Here is an 18,450-nt window from a genome sequence, read left to right as displayed (position 1 = left end):
CATAAAACACGAAGAAAATGTATTATTGTAAGATGCTTTGGTGCATGGACAAGAAAATAAAATCCATAAAACTGTGCATTATAATTAACTCTAATTTAATCCCAAAAATAATGAAATATTTATATTGTTTCACGTCCCTCTATTGATTAAAAAATCAATTTATGAAAACTATTATTTGATTCAAATTAATCTTGCGCGGGCGCTTTGTAATGCCTGAAAAATCAATACAATCACCTGAAAATGTCAACATAAACAATTGTCATATTGAAGCAAATTAACTTAAAATTATTTAAAATAAACATGAAGTTAACAATAAAACGCTACCGTGTAATGCTGGCATTACAAACAGTGCTATTTCTTGTCGATTTTTTTATCAACATATTTTCGGTCCTTGTGCGGCAAAATAACGGGCTCTCTTTAATACTACTGATGTGAGTAAGGGACCACTTATAACACTTGTGTATTTTTAATTTTTTTTAGAATCCAGTGTGCGTGTCTTGTTATATCGCTGGGCACACTATTTGTGTCGTTTTTTTCAACTTATGCTTTCCAAGTAATTATTTTTTGGTAAAGTTGAGTCAAGGAATAACAAAATTGTTGTTTTAGGCCGGTCTTATTGACCTTCTCTATGAAAAATTCCATGTCAGCTTGATCATATTTTTATTGTATTTTTTCATGACTATTTTTCTTCAAATATGGTTTTTGGTCGTCCAGTGGAATAACACGGCGAAGTTTGTTTGGACCACCCCACTTTTTGTCCTATTTATCGGCCAAAGAACTCGTAAATTTTACATTATATTACATTTTATAATTTTTTAAGTGTCCATTGTGGTGCAAATAACGAGGTCTTGGCACTTTATATGAGTTGTCATGGTACAGTCATTTGCACCACAATAGTATTTTAAATGAAAAAATAATAAAAGGTGATTTTATTAGAAACTTTTTAGCTTCTAATATAGCTAGAGGTTTAAAATTTTGTATACGCTCCAAATCGACCATTCAGTTCAACTAAATTATTTTCAAAATTTTGTTGGTGCTATATTAGAAGTAAAAAAGTTTCTAAAATAATTTTTGTCCAGAATTTATATCAGTTTCACTTCGCGATTAATGTTTCTTTATGTATTTTGTGTAAGAACACGTAATTTTTTCAGTGACTCCGATCTACTACTACTTCTACAAGCGCACAAGTTTGCGAATAAGCGACCCGCGGTTCTACGAGGACGTTTGGAATCAAAACCGCATTGAAAACTCTCAATAAAGTCATAAAATTAATCTTTATTTTATTTCACTTATAAGCTCATTTTTTTGCAAGTTGGCTAACGTCACCCCAATACTGCCACTGGTGTCAGACACTATACTCTTCACCATATGTGTGAAGAAGGTCACGTGTTCTGGTTTCTCACTATATCTGTCATACTGGTCTAAGGAGTCTTGCAATTTCAAAGTCAGACTATCATAATTCTTCTTGACAACGTCTAGGATTTGTTGTTCGGTTGGTGTTGATAAGTTGGCAGCGATCAGCCACTGCTCGATTTTTGGCGAAAAGTGCTTAATAATTGCTCGCACGTTGATCAGACTATTGTTCAGTTTCAAAGCGTCGTCTTTGTATTCTCCCTCCACAGTCGAGTAGCGCAGACCTGTAAGAAAATTACAGTGTCGCCAACCTGAAGACTTCTCAATTATTTAATCCGAATATTGAAACATTAAAGCACTAAAAGTTGGTACTCAGCCATAATCCGTTGATTTTTAAGATGGCAGCACTTCCGTTTATTCCGGAAGTCGCTACCAACTTTCTTATTTTAAATGGAAAGCTATATTTTTTACTGTGTTTTTGGATTAGCTGAATTATTTTAAGGCCGTTTTTATCAGCTTTCCCTATGCCTAAGTTTAACCGTTTTTGAGATATTTAAGATTTTTTGAAAATTTTTGGATTTGCACCTGTTACTTAAAAAATCGGTAACTCTCTTAGTTTTAGAGATTTCGAAATCATATTTCGAGAATTAAAAGAGAAAGCCTTTATCTGTTCTCCAGAGTGTTTAAAGCTGGAAAAGAAGTTAATAAACCCAAAAATTTTAAGGTTAAGTTGGACAGCTTCAAGTACCCATAACTTAATTTTTTCAAGTACCCATAACTTAATTTTTTCAAATAGGATGCCCTAATTTTTATTTTATTAGATGGAGGAGAATTTTTTTCTGCAAAGATCTGTATTAATATTCCCTATACCCATCTGTCATAATTTTCAAGTTATGTTGGTTTTTTTGACATTGTAAAAAATTTCTTACTAACTACAGCTATTTTTTCAAAGTTAAAAATTAATTAGATTAAACAAATGACAAACTCTGTTCAAAATTGTGTTGTCCGTGCTGTGAAAATAAAATAAATTCATTCAATGTTGGTTTAAAAATCTTAATTTCTCACATTTTTTTCCTCGTTTCCATGGCCTACTATGAGAGAAGGCCTATGATTAATGAATTTCTCCCTCCCAACAAAAAAATATTGTAACTTGAAAACTATTAAACATAAGTATAAGAAATGCTAATACAAACAGATGCAGAATTAAATTCTCTACGATTTAATGAAATAAAACTTGTGACATTTCATTTAAAATAAATTGAGTTATGGGTGCTTAAAGTTCCGAAAACTTAACTTTAAACATTTGGGGTTTGTTATTCTTTTTTAGAAATTTGAAAACACCAAAGGAAAGATCTAAGCTTTCTCTTTCAAATGACCTAAAAAATATTTCCAAATTTTTAAAAATGACAGAGTTATAGATTTTTAAACTGGAAGGTGTATATTCAAAAAAAAAACTAAAAACCCAAAATATTTCGTAAACGGCTTAATTTAGGTATAGAGACAGCTTATGAAAACTACCTTAAAATAACTCTAGTAATCCAAAAAAGCATTAAAAATATAGATTTCCATTTAAAATAAAAAACTGTCAAAAGTTAAAATTTAAGGCTAGTAAAACGCCACGAAATTCTTTATTCATCAAAGATTTTAAGTTCCCACTTACCCATTGAGTAGATATTATCAAAAATCTGGTGCATCCGAATCAACTCGTAATACAATTCGTCATAGCTGCCAGGCGTTGGCAAAAACGTGTCCCCATAAGTTATAAAAAAATTAAAAATATTGACTATTTTCATTGACAAGTCGATGATGTTCATTTTCTTGGCAAGATAGTTCTCGTGTTGGAGCAAAAACCGTAAAACGAGAAGTAACGCCGCCCATAGGTTTTTCCACACGTAATTCAGGCGAATTCTGCAGCGTTTTTGGTAGCAAAGGATGCGTTGGAGAACGCTTATGCACAAAACGTAGAGTTCAATAGGGAATTTTTTCATCATATGGCTGAGGAAAAACTCAACTAGCAAGTCTGGAACGTTACGGCTGGAATCAAAAAAATTCTGTTTTATTGATAGAACCTAGCAAGGAGCAGACTAGGGGTTGTGATGAGGTGGTTTGGTCCGGTGAGACTTTTCTATGGCGCATGGGGAGCTTGTGGAGGCACACTTTGAAGGCTAGACCCACGTCGTGCATCAACGAGTTGGCGTATTGGTCTTCGGTGATGCAGCAAAGGATGAGGAAACAGAGTTTTACTGTGTTTAAACCGGCTTCGCTCTTAGTGTCCTGCATCACGATCGAACTGAAAACGTTATTATTAGCTGTTTGTAAACGCCAAAGTCGCATTTTTTTTCAAAAATAATTATGTATTTATTTTATTATTATGTAATTAATAACAAAAAAATAATTTGGTAAACGCTGGCGATTACATAGTTTTGAAACTATGTAAAAAATACAGTAACAAATGAAAAATATTAAAACCCAATATTTAAAATAAATTTAAACAAAATGTACAGGCTGATTATTTTACAGCTATTTTTATTGCATATTTGAATTCGCCTCATGAAACTGAGTAAAATGTACCTACCCTAGTTGTTAATAATTATCTGTCATACTTTTGACGTATGTCATTTTTTTATACAAATGTTTATTTGCAAAGGTTCATTTAAAATATTACAGCTCGTGAACCCTTTACAATAAGTGAATAATTCTTTTTGCATTTGATAGCCAAAGGTTCAAAGAGTCTTCTCAAGTCTTCAAGATTGTCAACTGTCAAATTGCAAGGCTACTATGATTTTTTGAAAATGATGATAAAAATGATTATAAAACAGTTTTTTTTTAATGGAGTGACCCTGTTTTTTCAATGGCAATCAACAAAAGATCAATTTTTATGCAGATTTTTATTAACATCTTATATATCTATCTCTTACAGTTTTTGAAATAATCGCAAAGAACAGAATTTTAGCTCATTATTTTCATTTTTAATCAAGTAAACTTTCGAAAAACAGGATAAAATTGTGCTATTAATTAAAAAAAATGTCCTATTTTCATTCAAGAAGTTCAAAATTCGATGACAGACTGACTAATTTACTTTAAATAATTCACTAAGTTATCCTAAACTATAATTAAATATTATTGCTTTGTTGCTTATTGGATAATGAACCAGCTAAAAACTAAATAAAATATTGAAGATTGACAATTTTTGACAATTTTACAAGGTCTACTTGATTAACTATGAAAATTACGAAATAAAACCCGTTTTTTGTGATTTTTTTCAAAAACTGTAAGAGACATATTTATAAAAATCACCATAAATATCGATATTCTTTCGATTGCCGTTAAGAAAATTGTTCCATTTGAAAAACCTGAGTTATAGCAGTTTTTTGAGAACCATTTTGAAAAAATCATACTAGCCATGAATTTTGACAGTTGACAATTTCGAAAATTCTAGAAAGCTCTTCAAACCTTCGGTTATCGAATTAAAAAAAAATATTCACTTATCGCAAAGATTTCAAGGGCTATATTTTAACAAAAAAAATTTTTCAAGTGCGAATGACTTGACTTCAATATTATTATTATTAGTAGTATTGGTAAATTTATTTGTTGTTTTACAAGTTAGAGTTAAAGTTAGATAATAATAGGTGTTGGATAATTGTATGAATCATTTAGTGTTCGTGTTCTAGAAATAATTATTATTCAGATTATGCACTTTTTTGGTGATGTGACGCGTTATCTTCATTTTAAGGGATGTTATGTAATTACATAATTAAAATTTGTGTTAAATAAAAGTGTTAAAGTATTTCCAACAATAGAATAAACAATAAAAGACCCAGTGTGGACCCTTGAGGTACGCCTTTAATAATTACATTTTGCCAATGTAACGTCGATTATTTTTGTGTGCTGTCTAAAATTTAGAAGGGTTTATAATTAACTAAAATCTCATTTAGTGTGCTAATGCCAAAAAACTACTTTTAATTTTGATGGAAAAATTCCTTATGAAAAACAAAAGTTACAAATGTATGCAAGTGGTTCTGGTATAAATTTTTAACAATTTTGTTGGAATGCTCTGTGCTTTAGTGGCTTTACTATTTTTTAATTTTTTATAATATCAATTATTTCAGTGTAATTTGTTGCATGTAGATACAGGGTGAGTCAATAGTGGGTTATTTCGGACTTTTTTAATATGCAACCAATAATACCAGAATAATACTGATTCCAGATGATCAAATCGGTAATCGCAAATGGTAATTTATGTAATAAAGTTTTATTTATTTAAATAGAGTTTTAGCGGACAAATCAGATTAAGGACAAGGCGACGAAAAAGCCGAGTTCTTAATGAGATGACATGATCTCCGAGGTAATAACTTAATTTAATAAAATAATGAGATAACAACTGCGCTCTCTGGCGACATTAACGGAACTATCAAGAACGGGAACGTTTTATTTATACGTCGTTTCGTATCCTAACTTTTAGATTTCCATACAAATAGAAATAACTTACCAATACTGGAAAAATATGACTAAGAGATTGGAAGGCTGCGAACTCAAGTTAATAGCCGTCATGTCCGCAGGACTACTTCCAGGACTCAGCGTATTGATAGGGGAGGGTGGGGAACTGCCGTCAATCTGGGTGTGTGCTAGCGTGGTTATAAAATTCCTATTCAAATGGATGGCTTCGTAAAACGCCAACAAATACGCGTTATTCGCTCGCATTTGTTGCGTTCTTAAAACTCCCTCTTCAGATATGAAAATATTGCCCACCATGGTCGTGAGCGAAGTCAACCACGAAGTGTGCTGATTCTCGATTAATTCTCTATTAAACTGATTACAAAATTCGCACAACGACGAGGTGATCACTTGTCCATAACCGTTTAGCGCCAATTCGTCGTCTAAAATCGACAATTTAACAACGTACGGATTGGCGGCATCGTATTTCCGGTAATTTACGAGCAAAGTGAGCAACAGTACAACGTCGTAACCGTGCACTTGACGCGTTTTACTGTGGCAAAGCAGTTTTAAAAGACACTCGAAAAGTGATGTATTCATCACGTGCTCAATTAAAGTGTTTTGGTCGATATTTTCAGTCCGAGTTGTGAGAATCAAGAGCAGTTTTAAGGATAGACATTTCAAGACATGAGCCACATCACCTACAAAGTCCCAATAAAAATTGCTTTTTTTTATTTAACCCACCTTCAAGAAAACCCTGACACGATGACAGCAACACTTGGACCTTCTCTTCACTGTTTTCGAAACCTATCAAAAACGAGTCCGAGTCGAATTCAGACGATTTTCGAAAAATCGCGTGAATTACGGCACACAAAGTCTGCATTGCGTAAACCACTCGGATGTTGTTCGAATCGTTTAGAGTCTCAATACAGCTGTTCACTAGCAGGTTTACGTTTGATTTGGCTACGAATAATTGCTCTTGAGACATTTTTTGGATTTCGCTGTCAATGTAGCCAGTTTTGGGCTTCAGTAGAAAAAATTCGTTCCAGAATTGCGTGTTAGACGTCGGCAAAGTCTCTCCCTTGAAGAGGGTTTCATAAATTTGCACAATCTTTTCCTTAAACTGGCGCTTGGGACCAGAAACGGCCCCTTTTTTCAGTGACATTTTTCCTGGAATTGTTTACTGTACTTAAACTAAAACCACAGGTTGCGACACTCACAAGTATCAGTTTTTAACAATAAGGTGGAAAATTATACCCAAAAATAAACCGCTTTTCGGCGCAAATAAATAATTCACATGATAACAAACACTGACGTTGATGTCATAACCTCAAATTTGAAGTGGAGTGACGGACCTGTCAAGTGTCAAACTTTGGATGGGCGCCAAAACAATTTGTTAAGAAAAGAAAATTCCGCATTTATATTATGAGTTTATTAATTAGTAATAAAATAACAATTAATTATCTTCATCTTCATTCATGTTTTCATCATTATCTTCGCTCTTCCCGTCCAGTCTTTCGAATCCTGAGCCCTTGATCCAGGCCGCTCTCAAGTCGAGTTTAAAAACGGCCAATCTGTGTCCTAAAAATTCTAAAATTTTTGCCTGTTCTGGCGTCAAAACGCCCCCCTCTTTGCACACTTCAAACTCTTTTATTAATGTTACAACTCCTAAAAAAACCATGAAATAACAAAACCAGTAAAAGAGGGCCCCATTACCTCTTTCTAGTTTAGTCGGCATCCCTAACTGTCTCAAATACGGTTCCATTGAGTGTGGAAATTGCTTAAGGGCGCCCTCGGGCAAAGTTACAGTTTTGTCAACGACGCACCCAGATCTCGCAAAATCCTCACAACTGTAACTCTCAAACCACTCAATAACTTCGTCTTTTGGAGAGTCAGTAAAAAGAAGGGCACATTGGCCTTTCAAACAACGTGAAAGCTAGAAAAATCGTTTAAAAAAAAACAAACACGGGGGGGGGGGGGAAACAATACTTTGTGTAAATCATCCGCCACTTCTTCCTCCTTGTTTCGGCCCAAACCCACACCAATAACTTTATTTTTTCCAAAGAAAAACCTACTAGGCTTCCACTGTTCCCTAACATCTTTCATTAATTCATTCCGCATGTTTCTGTAAGTGAAGACGTAAATGCTGGAGAACTTCTCGACGCAATTTCGCACATCTTCGACGATTTTCTGCTTGAGGGCGAGCCCTTTTTTATCAGTCTTGGTTAAAGAAACTGGAAAAAAAGCCTAACCTTACAGAACCACTTTAATTAATGCAACACTTACTTTTCTTGTCTCGTTTTGATTTAGGCATCTCTGCTACACGTAAATAATTGTGCCTAATTTATTTAAAACAATTTTATAACCAAAACCAAAACACGTGTGTCTAGTTGAGTTTCGGCTTTGCCAGATTTCGCTCAAGCGTTCCCGAAATCACGAATTGTAAAAAACTGATAATTAATAGTGTTATTCATTGAAACAAATTGAAATAAGGGTGTTTTTTTGCTGAAATGTTCGATGGCTCTATTCCACTTAAAATTAATTTAAAAATTGGAAAAATTAGCACGGGTTGGAGCTGCCGCCAGATGTCGCCGACGCGCTTATTCAAAATGCTGTCATTTAATAATTACCCGATTGTTTTTATGTGGGAGTTTGATAAGTTTTTGAAATTATTTGTGCCAAAACTACAGTAAAAATAATGAAATGTTTATTTTTGAAGTGTTTTTAATACTCTGTGTCCAGAAATTATTAAAAAACCGTTCGTTTAAGTTCAGGCGTCTCTAAATTTAGTGGCATCAGCAAAGTTTGAGGTTAAACTTTTGCGTTTTTCTTTTACATAAACAATTTACTCAAATTAGTATTTATTTTTAATTTTAATCAAATAAGTGTCCAAACGCCGATATTTTGCAATAATGGAGTTCAGTAAAGCACAAATAGCGGCCTTAGTTTTAGGTGAGTCTATTATTGGCGGGATTATTGTTTACATTCTTTTGTCGATTCAGGTTACCTCAAAAGTGAGAAATTATACTCAGTGATTGAGGAGTTCCTCAAAAACTGTTCATATTTTAATGAAAACACCCAAAACATCAAAATGGGGAAGTATTTTGTTACCCGTGTATTGGGAATGCGTCTTGTTGATTTCCTTGAAGAGTATGCTATGATTTACTCCATAGGTAAGGGGCGTGCAATCATACACACGTGACCGCAATCCACCAATCACTTATTTACAGTTCAAGGCCGTCTCGAAGAGACCAATTACTACGAAACACATACAAGAACCTCATTGGTGGACCAAATTATGTACTTGTTGGACAAAGAAACAGCGACTGTGGCCACTTCAACCCCTGTGATAAGTTCAAGTGTTGGTAGTGAAGTAGACACCACACCGGCACACACTTTACCAGGAAACAATTCGGAAGAAAATGAACCCGCAATCACCAAAACACCAAAGAAGAAATCGACAAGGAGCAAAAGCAGAGAGAAAGAAGAGATTTTGGACGTTTCTGAAGTTTTGACCCAAACTTTGTTAGAAAATCACGAATTGCATGAAAAAATCGCGGAAACTATCAACATAGTCAGGAATACGCCTGAAACCGGTCGCGCTGCCACAGAGGAACACGTCAGTGCTGGTGCGTCTAAGGAACTAGACGCTTTAATTAAAACAGTAGTACAAAGGACTGAAGAAGACCCAGTGTACAATAAACTAATTGATGAGATTATCGGAACGGCGCCTTACGACAACCAATCAAAAAAATCCACGTAAGTTATTATAGCGCCAAGCCCCGCCTCTTTGTCACACTCCTTTGTAGCGGCTCCACCCACAATAACGACGATTCGTCCAAACCCAAGAGTGGGGACCCAATGGACGCCCACAACAACGACGCTGTGCGTTCCATAATCGAGGTGGCACAGAACACAGACCCGCCCCCTCCCGAGGCCCCAAAGCCCCAAAATGGGGGCGAAGTCTACGTTTTCGACGGCACACTTGACACATATCTGAAAACGACCGGCGCCACGCCCGCGGTGGCCCCAAACCAGCTCTACTTCAACACCGGGGGGCTCCTAATAATGCCCCCCGAAGCCCCACCAAAGCAATACTACATCGTCAACAACCAACCAGTGATAAACATGGGCGTGCCAACGGTAAAAAACATAACAGAGAATGACATCATGGCAATGCCTACTATAATCGTAAACGACGAAAGTTGTACCAACCTTACGAACCAAACAGTTGCGCCAAAACCCCCCAAACGTATTGTTCCCAAACCCGAGGAGCCGCCCCCTGCCACAAGCCCCGCCTCCAAGCCCGCCTCCCACGTACGCAACCTTGATTTTTCAACGCCGGGAATGCGGAATAATTCGAGTAAGACCTGGGATGCGGATTTGAGGAGTTTGGTGTCAGGTTGTGCCAATAAAACGCCCACTCCGAAGAGGAAACGGGTGATTGTGACGAAAAAGAAGGCCAAAGCGAAGAAAAAAACTGAAGAGGAGGAGCCTAAAGCTATGCAAACTCCGGTCAAGGACACCGCCCCGAAAACACCAGGCCCCGCCCCCAATACCAACGATTGTACCCCGTTTTCGGCGCTTTTGGAGGAGCAACTCCAGGGGGTTGATTTAATTTCAATGCCCACCCCCAAAATTCCGATTACGCCCGGATTTGCCCTAACTCCGGGTGATTTGGCGCCTTATAATCAACGCTCAACCGACTATTCAACCTCCAGTTCGTACTACCAACCTTCCGACACGGAACAAAACAAGTCCCTAGACCAGTTGATAGAAGAGTGCAAGCGATTGGAGAATAATAAGTCGCCACAGCCGCCTGATAAATTCACAAATTTGAAAATCCTAAGCGACGTTGTAATCGAGCAGGCCAAGGTTGTAACCGAACCGGAAAAATCGCAAACCACGTTAAAGAAATTCAACCAAAGTGTGATCGGTAAGAAGAATTTGAATCTTTTGAATCGCCATCCCACGACTTCGAGTTCGTCGGATTCGGATTCGGATTCAGATTCGGAATCGCCCGAACACACCGTAATCAAAAAGACTGATGTTAAGCAAACCGACGATACGTCTAGTATTAATAATATTTTGAACGAGGTTCAAGTGAAAAGTACGTTTGATGAGGAGAAGCGTAAGAAGGACATTTTGGCCCAATTGGAGGTCGTCCGGAAACGAACAATTGACAAAATCAAAAAAACAACCCGGAAAGCTCCGGTTCGGAACAACCGGAAAAATGCGAAAACCCCCAAAGTGCCGCGGAAAAAACCGGCGAAAAAACAGCCAGTTGAGGAGAAAGTCGAGGACGAAGAGGCGCAAAAGCTGATTCATGGCTTGGCCGAGCGGGGGATTCACTTAGTTCAGAATAAAACACCGCAAAAAGTTAAAGAACAGACGCTTGAATCGGACGTTTCTTGTCCGACCTTTGATAGGAAAATTTACCAGGATGTCGAGTCCGTGGTTCATTCGGACAAGACCCGAAAGAAGGCTTTGAACAAGTACAATTTTGAGATTTTGAAAAAAACCATGTCCGTGCAAGTTTTCGACGAGTTGGACAGAGAAGTGACGATGATGATTAAGTGGACGGGTTTTGAATCGATTTTTGAGTTAAATCCAAGAGCTAAGTCGACAACGCCGAAGAAGAAACTGGACGATGAGGAGGATGAGCTCATGGATTATGTTTTCTTGGCCGATGCAAGGGACAGTTCGCCGGAAAAAGTGACGAAAGGGTAAGTGGTTTTTGAGTGGTTTTATTATATTAGTTGGTGGTTTCAGGGGGCGGAAGAGGAAGCATAAAAGTAGCGAGAGTGAGAAACAGACGGAGAAGAAGGCGAAAGCCTACGAAAACAATATTAAACTTTTGAAGAAAATTGACGTTGATGATTTTCTTGATAAAGTGCATGGAGAGTGAGTGAGTTTTGAGCCTGAGAGTTTCAGTTAGTTTCTAGTTTGGAGTTTACAGATAAGTACGATTTTTTATTGTACAGTGTGTAAATAAGACGTTTTTGAATTTTTCGATTTTTTATTTGGTTTACAAGTGATTAAAAAATATTTCATCCCAAAAGGAAAAACATACTAGTCTCACCCTGCATAGTATGTAATTAATTTCATTAATTTATTATTAAGTATTGAGTAGATCCAGGGCTAGGGGGACAGCCCCCAACTTCAAATTTAATTTTTTTATAAATAAAAGCCTAAAGAACAAAATGTTTTTAAACAATAAAAATAACATTTATTAATAAATAAATTATTATTACTTACAAAAATATGTAGGAAGCACAGGTAGGAGAAAATTCTTGAAATGTAAAACAAGGAAGTTGTATTTTATTTGTTTACAAGTTCTTTTTTTGTCCAGAAATTTTTATACTTAAATAACTGTAGGTATATATTTTTGCAACCATAACTTGACAAATCTGCAGATTACTGCCCAAGGGATGAAATGAAACTATTGACCGCGGAATTTAATAATGCAGATAAAAACGTGTTTCCCAACCTTTAAAAGGTTATCTTATTACTTATTACATTACTGATAATAAGTAAAAAATCATTTTGGGTATTCCTTTATTTAATAATAATTACCACAACTCACAATATAACCACCTTAAAATCCATTTATTACAAAATTATTTAGAGAAAACACCATCACAATTCTTTCTTTTCTAAAACCTCACTTTTTATTTGTGTTTCGGTTTTGTTTTCTTTCGCAGTTTCAGCCTTTATTGATTTATTTTCCCATGGATTCCAGTACTTTAATAAAATTGGCTGAATGTATCTGTGAAATATGAATAACAAAAGGGGAATGATGAAACAAGGGACACAACCCGCCATTATTTGGAATGCCCCTAAAACGACTTACATTTATCACAATTTACAAAAAACATCTCCTCTTACCGGTTTAAGGTCCCAAACTTTATTTATTAACGAAAAAATAGACAGAATTTATTGAACAATTATTCACATGTCAAACCACTGTCACCGTTTGACATTTGTGGTGACATGACTCGATACTGACTGCTGATTGGTGCGCGAAAGCGCCAAATTTGATCCATTCAACCAAACGAAATAAAAAAACTTTTTTTTAGAAATTATTATATTTATCGGCCTGTATACAAATACAATAACAGGAAATTCTTTAACCTTGCTTCTGGGCGAGTTCCTTCGCCTTCGCCCTCTCGATTTTCGCGATACGGGCCGCAGATTTCGACCCCAAAATACCACCGCCCCAATGGCGCCTGATCTCATCAGCACGATCGTTAAAGTTGGTTTTAACAACTTCGATAATCTTCGTTAAATTGCTACGATCGCCCGACTCAATCTAAAATTTCGAATTAGCACAATAAAATCACCCAAAAATACAATACCTTAGTTAACGCTACGGCTGAACAAGTCTTTCTCCTAACCAAAAGCCCAAGCCTGGCCTTCCCCTTGACAATACAGTAGGGGACCCCCATTTTCCTGCACAAAGCCGGGAGGAAGAGCACAAGTTCAATGGGGTCCACATCATGTGCGATCACCACCAACTGTGCTTTCTTCTGCTCCACCAGTTTGGTGACAGTGTTGGTGCCAGCCCTCAAAACGTTGGGTCTCTTCTGGGGGGCTTCCTCCTTCTTGGCCACTTTGCTCTCAGCAGCCGCTTTCAAGCGGTTCTTCTTTTGCAGTTCAGTCTCCGGCCTGTACTTCTCCAAGACTTTGAAGAGCTGAGTGGCCGTTTGCTTGTCAAGGGTCTGTCGGAACTGGTTGATTGGTGGGGGCACCTTGAGTCGTTTTGTTAGAACAGCCTTCTGGCGCTGGATACGGATGTATTTGGGCCATTTCACGAAGCGGGACAGGTCACGAGGGGGCTGTATGTCCTGGCCTGGTTAGGACTTAAGTTTAAAGGGGCCTTAGCTGGGTTAAGGGGTACGTACCAATGCCAAAATTGCGCGTGCGTTTTTCGAAAAGGGGGTTCACCTCCTTCTTCTGTTCGACTTTTTTCACGGCAAGAGGGGCCGCCGCCACCTTTTTACCGGTCTTCTTCTTCGGCTAAAACCACCAACACGGTTAAAATATGCCACAACAAAGATTGTAGGTTATGTCAATCCCAGCCCGAATTTTGCCAAATAATATGGAAAATAAGGGCCCCATCAATGAAAACACGCGACTTACTTTCTTTTGGACCATTTTTCGAGTGAAATTTAACAAAGATGACTGTAGATAATTCGAATATCTACAGAAATACGCAAATGTGGCCTATCTCTTGACAGACGACACTTGGAAAAAGATGGATGATTAGGTTAGCAGTGCGCAGGTGCGACGATGAGAAAGGCGCCAAATTTGAAAATTGTTTATTGATACTAGCGTCATAAAATTACAAAAAATACGGAGTAACACTTCTACTTGGAATAACTCGTTCATTGTCGGGTACGGCGTTGAATAATTTCGGTTCGACTTTATCCGTGGTCTGGAATTCCAAAATACTTGCAATGTTGCCACAACGGTAGCAATAATTGGGGGCCGACCAAACCGTTATCAGCTTATCATCAAACATGTATTTATAACCTGAAAGACACATTAAATTATCGCAAAAACGAAACACCAAAAACAACCTTCGTGGACTAACTGATGAGCTCTGCAAATTAATGTGAGCGCGTTAATTTGCATGAATTCATGAGTGACCTTCGCCCCGAACAAGTACCCAGCCCCCCTGGGACTCGACGCCCAGGTGTCCACATCCTCAGGGTCCGACCAAACTAAATCACAGAAGGCACCTTTATGCGGAATTTCCTGATTTCTCTCCAAAGTCCGAATCTGGTCAACCGTTTTAATATCCGGACTTAAGCCCCCATGTACACAAAGCACTTTCTCGTCAATTAACGCAGCGACAGTAAGCAGATCAAACACAGAACAGCAGTATTTCCAAGCGTTAGCATTGCCATATTTAGTCAGACACTCGTCGTAAAAACCGTAAACTTGCGTAATCTGTCGACTCTCATGGTTCCCCCTTAACAAAGTAATTTTGTTCGGATAAGCCGCCTTCAAAGTGAGCAATCGAGTAAAAGTCTCAAGACTGTAATACCCCCTGTCGACAAAATCGCCTAAAAATATGTAATTGGTGTCAGGGACTTGGCCCCCTTGCCGGAACAGCTCCTCCAGGTCATAAAACTAAAACACGCGACTGTAAACTGAGCCAAGGGGACGCACAAAACCCACCTGGCCGTGGATGTCCCCACAGACCGTCACAGGAGTGGAGACGGGCTGCACGTTCGACTCCTCCAAAAGAATATCACATACGATACTGCACAATTTCTTCAAGTCGTTTTCGGTCAAATACTTGCAGTCTTTCACGATTTCAATCCATTGATCCAGCTCTGAAGACATGTTGGTCTAGCGACTTTTCCAACACCAATTGAACGTCAAAGCCCGGCAATAATCAACGTCTTGCGGCAAATAATGCCATAAAACATAGCAAAAAGGCCGAAATTTGGTAAATTGGAGTGAAGATAACCAAAAAGATGTGACAGTTTGCAAGTGACAAATGACAATTTGAAAACCACAGACGTACAAACGGACGAACCCACCGAATGAATTAATTAAATTTCGACGAAAATTGAAAAATTAACTAAACTGAAATTAAATTCCCGGTGTTCGGGCAATTTTCATGTCTTTATAATTTTAAAATAATTGGAAAAATAATTATCTATAGGCGCCAGCCTCGCTCTATGGTTTGCTTTTGACAGTTGACAGTTGTTAGTGTTTTAGGTTAAAAGTTGATTCAAATTACACATTTTGAGACTTGAGTATTGCATTTGTGCAAAATGCTGGCGTTGCAAGGTTACGGAGACAGTGACGAAGAGGAGGTTAAGCCTGAGGAGCCCCCAGCGGACCCCGAATTTTCAATCAAGAACAAACTCCAAGTGTGTGCGGCTCCTGTCGTGTTACCCACGGTGCGTGATCTACCTTATTAGCGTATTTTTACTAAATGTATGCCTTCTAGGGGTCTGAAGAGTGCATCCAGCACGTTGACCCCAGCGCCCAGGAAGTGACTTTTAACCCCAAATACGAGGAGTTGTTCTCGCCCATGGTGGGCCCTGAGAACCCCTTCAAGACCCAGCAGCAACAATGCACCCGAAACATACTTTCGGGTTACGTTGAGCCAGCGTATGTGAACGAGTTCCAATTCGAAAACCAAAGACGGACGTTTAACAGTTTTGGTTACGCTCTGGACCCCACTGTGGGCAGTGCCGCTGAAGGCACCAAAGTTGTTACAACGACTGGCCAATGCGATGATATTGACCCGGAAGCAAAAACAGTGTTTGAATCAACCAAGCTGAGACCTTTAGATAAGAGAAAACGTAAAAAGAATAACGACCCGAGCGATATTGAGGGGTTTTTGGGGCCCTGGGGTGGTTTTGTGGACGAACAAAGGGTCATGAAGCCGTCTGATGAGGAGGCAGCAGAGTTGGACGAATTATTGTCGAAAAAGAACAAGAAGGGGAAACCCACAGAAGACAAACCAATCGAGGAAAAATCAATTTTGCACAGTAAGAGTGACTATTGGGTGAATTTTGCGAAAATTGCTGGTTTTGTTACAGTTTCAGACGCTGTGGATTATCAGGGAAGGAGTTTTCTACATGCACCTCAAGATGTTGGTGTCAATTTGAAATCGGACAGCCCCCCGGAGAAGTGTTTCCTTCCGAAAGCACATATTCATACGTGGTCGGGGCACTCGAAAGGAATTGCGGCCATTCGGTGGTTCCCCCGAACGGCTCATTTGTTACTGTCTGCTAGCATGGACTGCAGAATTAAGGTCTGTCTAGTGGCCTATGATTCTTAATTTGAATAAGATGGCAGCACCGAATAGTTTAATTTCAGTCACAGCCAACTTAATGTTGGTTTATGAAAAGTCACTATTAGCTTTTTCAAAACTATTAAAAAAAATAATCGTATTTTTTGTTGTAGTTGTGGGAAGTGTATAACGAAAGGAGATTAGTTCGCACCTACTACGGCCATAAGCAAGCCGTTAGGGACATTTGTTTCAATAATTCAGGAAAACTGTTTCTTTCGGCCGGTATGTTTATTTATTTTTTTGGTATATTAACAAAAAAAATGTGATTTAGGTTACGACAGGTATATTAAATTGTGGGATACTGAGACTGGTCAAGTGGTCAAGCGATTTTCAAGCCGCAAAATCCCCTATTGTATCAAATTCAACCCTGATAAGAACAAACAACACCTCTTCGTTGCTGGAACTTCTGATAAGAAAATCATTTGTGTATGTGTGCTTTTTTTTCAGTTTTTGTTTTTTTTTAATTATTTATTATAGTGGGACACCAGATCTGGCGATATTGTCCAAGAGTACGACCGCCATCTGGGAGCAGTTAACTCTATTACATTCGTTGACGACAATCGCCGATTCGTTACGACTTCGGACGATAAAAGTTTGAGGGTCTGGGAGTGGGACATCCCCGTTGATATGAAATACATCGCAGACCCGACCATGCACAGCATGCCTGCTGTGACGCCAGCACCCAATGGAAAATGGTTGGCTTGTCAAAGCATGGACAACAAAATTGTCATTTTCTCGGCATTAAATCGCTTCAAAATAAATCGAAAAAAGACGTTTACGGGACATATGGTGGCTGGGTATGCCTGCACACTTGATTTTTCACCAGATTTGAGGTTTGTTATTATTTTTTTAACAGTTGTAGGTTTTAACAATTTTTTTTGTAGTTATTTAGTGTCGGGTGACGCCGATGGTAAGTGCTACATCTGGGATTGGAAAACTACAAAGTTGTATAAGAAGTGGAAAGCGCACGATAATGTCTGTATCAGTGTGCTGTGGCATCCGCACGAGCCGAGCAAGTTAGTGACAGCAGGCTGGGATGGACTTATCAAATACTGGGATTAAGTTTCCAAGAAGGTGTAAATTTTAAGCGAAATAAAATATTTTAATTAGAAGATACGTCCTTTCGCTATGGTCACGTGATCGTTATAACCAATCAACGTAAGCGATTTCGGTCACCTGACTTATGTCTACGGTGAAACGTCACTCATTTTGCGTTTTTAAATGCCTACGTCTAATTTTGACAGCGAGATTTTAATTCCGCCGTTAAAGCATTTAAAAGATTAGAAAAAAATTAGATAAAAAATGATGTTTTTGCAATTGGAAAAAAATAAAGAATGATTATTAGTATTTTATTTAATAGTAATTAAATTTTCTAACATCAGCATTTGCTTTTTTTTCAAAAAATCTTTGTTCTCTAAATCGTCCTTTTAATTATTAATTTTTTTAATTAATTAATTTTTTCTCAAACTGTATTTTTTCGTCTTTGCAACAATCACACATTAAATTCACTTTCAAAAGACAATAAGTTGCTACTTTCGTTCGTTCCTATGTTGATTTCTAAATTTTCTAGATAATTTAAATGGAGAATTAAATACTTTAATGGGACTTTAATTTTTAAATATATATTTAAAATGATGAAACGGGGTGTTCAGTATTATAACTAATTAAGTCCGTTAGACGAGTTTTGAGTTACACAGGTCCGGACTTTGCTGGTATTTTGCAAATTTGTTTTATGGTGGAGTGGCATAGTTTTTTGGTAATGACTAAAAGACAACGTAGATTGTGAAATAACGTAATTAGAGTATGATTTTACAGCATACGTTTCTATTTTCTATATTTTT

The 18,450-nt window shown here is 37.6% G+C and overlaps 7 protein-coding genes across 7 annotated transcripts; 3 read left to right on the top strand and 4 right to left on the bottom strand.

The window, feature by feature from the left end:
* The first annotated feature begins 177 nt into the window (after window positions 1-177).
* On the top strand, window positions 178-1,272 carry LOC103314405 (uncharacterized protein). Its single transcript, XM_008200406.3, has 4 exons — window positions 178-431; window positions 481-553; window positions 607-781; window positions 1,152-1,272. The coding sequence occupies exons 1-4, from the start codon at window positions 301-303 to the stop codon at window positions 1,256-1,258; spliced, it is 486 nt and encodes a 161-aa protein (XP_008198628.1). The 5' UTR covers window positions 178-300; the 3' UTR covers window positions 1,259-1,272.
* Window positions 1,256-7,146, bottom strand: LOC103314404 (uncharacterized protein). The gene is made up of 6 exons (XM_008200405.3): window positions 7,008-7,146; window positions 6,532-6,957; window positions 5,843-6,488; window positions 3,423-3,643; window positions 3,014-3,373; window positions 1,256-1,637 (listed from the first exon to the last, which is right to left on the bottom strand). The coding sequence occupies exons 2-6, from the start codon at window positions 6,950-6,952 to the stop codon at window positions 1,276-1,278; spliced, it is 2,010 nt and encodes a 669-aa protein (XP_008198627.1). The 5' UTR covers window positions 6,953-6,957; window positions 7,008-7,146; the 3' UTR covers window positions 1,256-1,275.
* RpLP0-like (Ribosomal protein LP0-like) lies at window positions 7,007-8,312 on the bottom strand. Its single transcript, XM_961961.5, has 4 exons — window positions 8,074-8,312; window positions 7,777-8,021; window positions 7,504-7,723; window positions 7,007-7,455 (listed from the first exon to the last, which is right to left on the bottom strand). Exons 1-4 carry the CDS (start codon window positions 8,099-8,101, stop codon window positions 7,244-7,246), a joined length of 705 nt encoding a protein of 234 aa, XP_967054.1. The 5' UTR covers window positions 8,102-8,312; the 3' UTR covers window positions 7,007-7,243.
* Window positions 8,313-8,427: 115 nt separating this feature from the next.
* LOC103314406 (transcription initiation factor TFIID subunit 3) lies at window positions 8,428-11,797 on the top strand. Its single transcript, XM_008200407.3, has 5 exons — window positions 8,428-8,739; window positions 8,790-8,960; window positions 9,018-9,546; window positions 9,597-11,513; window positions 11,560-11,797. Exons 1-5 carry the CDS (start codon window positions 8,700-8,702, stop codon window positions 11,693-11,695), a joined length of 2,793 nt encoding a protein of 930 aa, XP_008198629.1. The 5' UTR covers window positions 8,428-8,699; the 3' UTR covers window positions 11,696-11,797.
* A 1,114-nt stretch (window positions 11,798-12,911) lies between these two features.
* RpL7A (Ribosomal protein L7A) lies at window positions 12,912-14,083 on the bottom strand. The gene is made up of 4 exons (XM_962142.4): window positions 13,930-14,083; window positions 13,692-13,806; window positions 13,146-13,639; window positions 12,912-13,099 (listed from the first exon to the last, which is right to left on the bottom strand). The coding sequence occupies exons 1-4, from the start codon at window positions 13,942-13,944 to the stop codon at window positions 12,917-12,919; spliced, it is 807 nt and encodes a 268-aa protein (XP_967235.1). The 5' UTR covers window positions 13,945-14,083; the 3' UTR covers window positions 12,912-12,916.
* Window positions 14,084-14,095: 12 nt separating this feature from the next.
* PpV (Protein phosphatase V) lies at window positions 14,096-15,304 on the bottom strand. The gene is made up of 3 exons (XM_962221.4): window positions 14,974-15,304; window positions 14,370-14,925; window positions 14,096-14,322 (listed from the first exon to the last, which is right to left on the bottom strand). The coding sequence occupies exons 1-3, from the start codon at window positions 15,139-15,141 to the stop codon at window positions 14,132-14,134; spliced, it is 915 nt and encodes a 304-aa protein (XP_967314.1). The 5' UTR covers window positions 15,142-15,304; the 3' UTR covers window positions 14,096-14,131.
* A 125-nt stretch (window positions 15,305-15,429) lies between these two features.
* LOC655740 (uncharacterized protein) lies at window positions 15,430-17,721 on the top strand. The gene is made up of 7 exons (XM_962303.4): window positions 15,430-15,707; window positions 15,758-16,304; window positions 16,356-16,570; window positions 16,723-16,831; window positions 16,881-17,035; window positions 17,087-17,442; window positions 17,494-17,721. Exons 1-7 carry the CDS (start codon window positions 15,579-15,581, stop codon window positions 17,669-17,671), a joined length of 1,689 nt encoding a protein of 562 aa, XP_967396.1. The 5' UTR covers window positions 15,430-15,578; the 3' UTR covers window positions 17,672-17,721.
* Window positions 17,722-18,450: the final 729 nt, after the last annotated feature.

This window comes from Tribolium castaneum, chromosome 7 (assembly GCF_031307605.1).
Source record: "Tribolium castaneum strain GA2 chromosome 7, icTriCast1.1, whole genome shotgun sequence".
Taxonomy (NCBI): Eukaryota; Metazoa; Arthropoda; class Insecta; order Coleoptera; family Tenebrionidae; genus Tribolium; species Tribolium castaneum.
This window is presented reverse-complemented; position numbering and strand designations above follow the sequence as displayed.

Bases quoted from the DNA above. Each gene is read 5' to 3' on its own strand.
- LOC655740 (XM_962303.4), top strand. From the start codon at position 15,579: ATGCTGGCGTTGCAAGGTTACGGAGACAGTGACGAAGAGGAGGTTAAG. The intron at 15,708-15,757 runs GTGCGTGATCTA...TATGCCTTCTAG, and splicing joins CTCCTGTCGTGTTACCCACG to GGGTCTGAAGAGTGCATCCA. The intron at 16,305-16,355 runs GTAAGAGTGACT...GTTTTGTTACAG, and splicing joins GGAAAAATCAATTTTGCACA to TTTCAGACGCTGTGGATTAT.
- LOC103314406 (XM_008200407.3), top strand. From the start codon at position 8,700: ATGGAGTTCAGTAAAGCACAAATAGCGGCCTTAGTTTTAG. The intron at 8,740-8,789 runs GTGAGTCTATTA...TTGTCGATTCAG, and splicing joins AATAGCGGCCTTAGTTTTAG to GTTACCTCAAAAGTGAGAAA. The intron at 11,514-11,559 runs GTAAGTGGTTTT...TGGTGGTTTCAG, and splicing joins CCGGAAAAAGTGACGAAAGG to GGGGCGGAAGAGGAAGCATA.
- PpV (XM_962221.4), bottom strand. From the start codon at position 15,141: ATGTCTTCAGAGCTGGATCAATGGATTGAAATCGTGAAAGACTGCAAG. The intron at 14,926-14,973 runs GTGGGTTTTGTG...CGCGTGTTTTAG, and splicing joins GTGGGGACATCCACGGCCAG to TTTTATGACCTGGAGGAGCT. The intron at 14,323-14,369 runs GTTGTTTTTGGT...TGTGTCTTTCAG, and splicing joins TCATCAGTTAGTCCACGAAG to GTTATAAATACATGTTTGAT.
- RpLP0-like (XM_961961.5), bottom strand. From the start codon at position 8,101: ATGCCTAAATCAAAACGAGACAAGAAAA. The intron at 7,724-7,776 runs GTATTGTTTCCC...CGATTTTTCTAG, and splicing joins TGGCGGATGATTTACACAAA to CTTTCACGTTGTTTGAAAGG. The intron at 7,456-7,503 runs GTAATGGGGCCC...TGGTTTTTTTAG, and splicing joins GCCGACTAAACTAGAAAGAG to GAGTTGTAACATTAATAAAA.
- LOC103314404 (XM_008200405.3), bottom strand. From the start codon at position 6,952: ATGTCACTGAAAAAAGGGGCCGTTTCTGGTCCCAAGCGCCAGTTTAAG. The intron at 6,489-6,531 runs GTGGGTTAAATA...GGGACTTTGTAG, and splicing joins GTGTCAGGGTTTTCTTGAAG to GTGATGTGGCTCATGTCTTG. The intron at 1,638-3,013 runs GTAAGTGGGAAC...ATTTTCTTACAG, and splicing joins TGATAATATCTACTCAATGG to GTCTGCGCTACTCGACTGTG.
- RpL7A (XM_962142.4), bottom strand. The intron at 13,640-13,691 runs GTACGTACCCCT...AGTCCTAACCAG, and splicing joins CACGCGCAATTTTGGCATTG to GCCAGGACATACAGCCCCCT. The intron at 13,100-13,145 runs GTATTGTATTTT...TCGAAATTTTAG, and splicing joins CAGCCGTAGCGTTAACTAAG to ATTGAGTCGGGCGATCGTAG.
- LOC103314405 (XM_008200406.3), top strand. From the start codon at position 301: ATGAAGTTAACAATAAAACGCTACCGTGTAATGCTGGCATTACAAACA. The intron at 432-480 runs GTGAGTAAGGGA...AATTTTTTTTAG, and splicing joins CTCTCTTTAATACTACTGAT to AATCCAGTGTGCGTGTCTTG. The intron at 782-1,151 runs GTAAATTTTACA...TAATTTTTTCAG, and splicing joins ATTTATCGGCCAAAGAACTC to TGACTCCGATCTACTACTAC.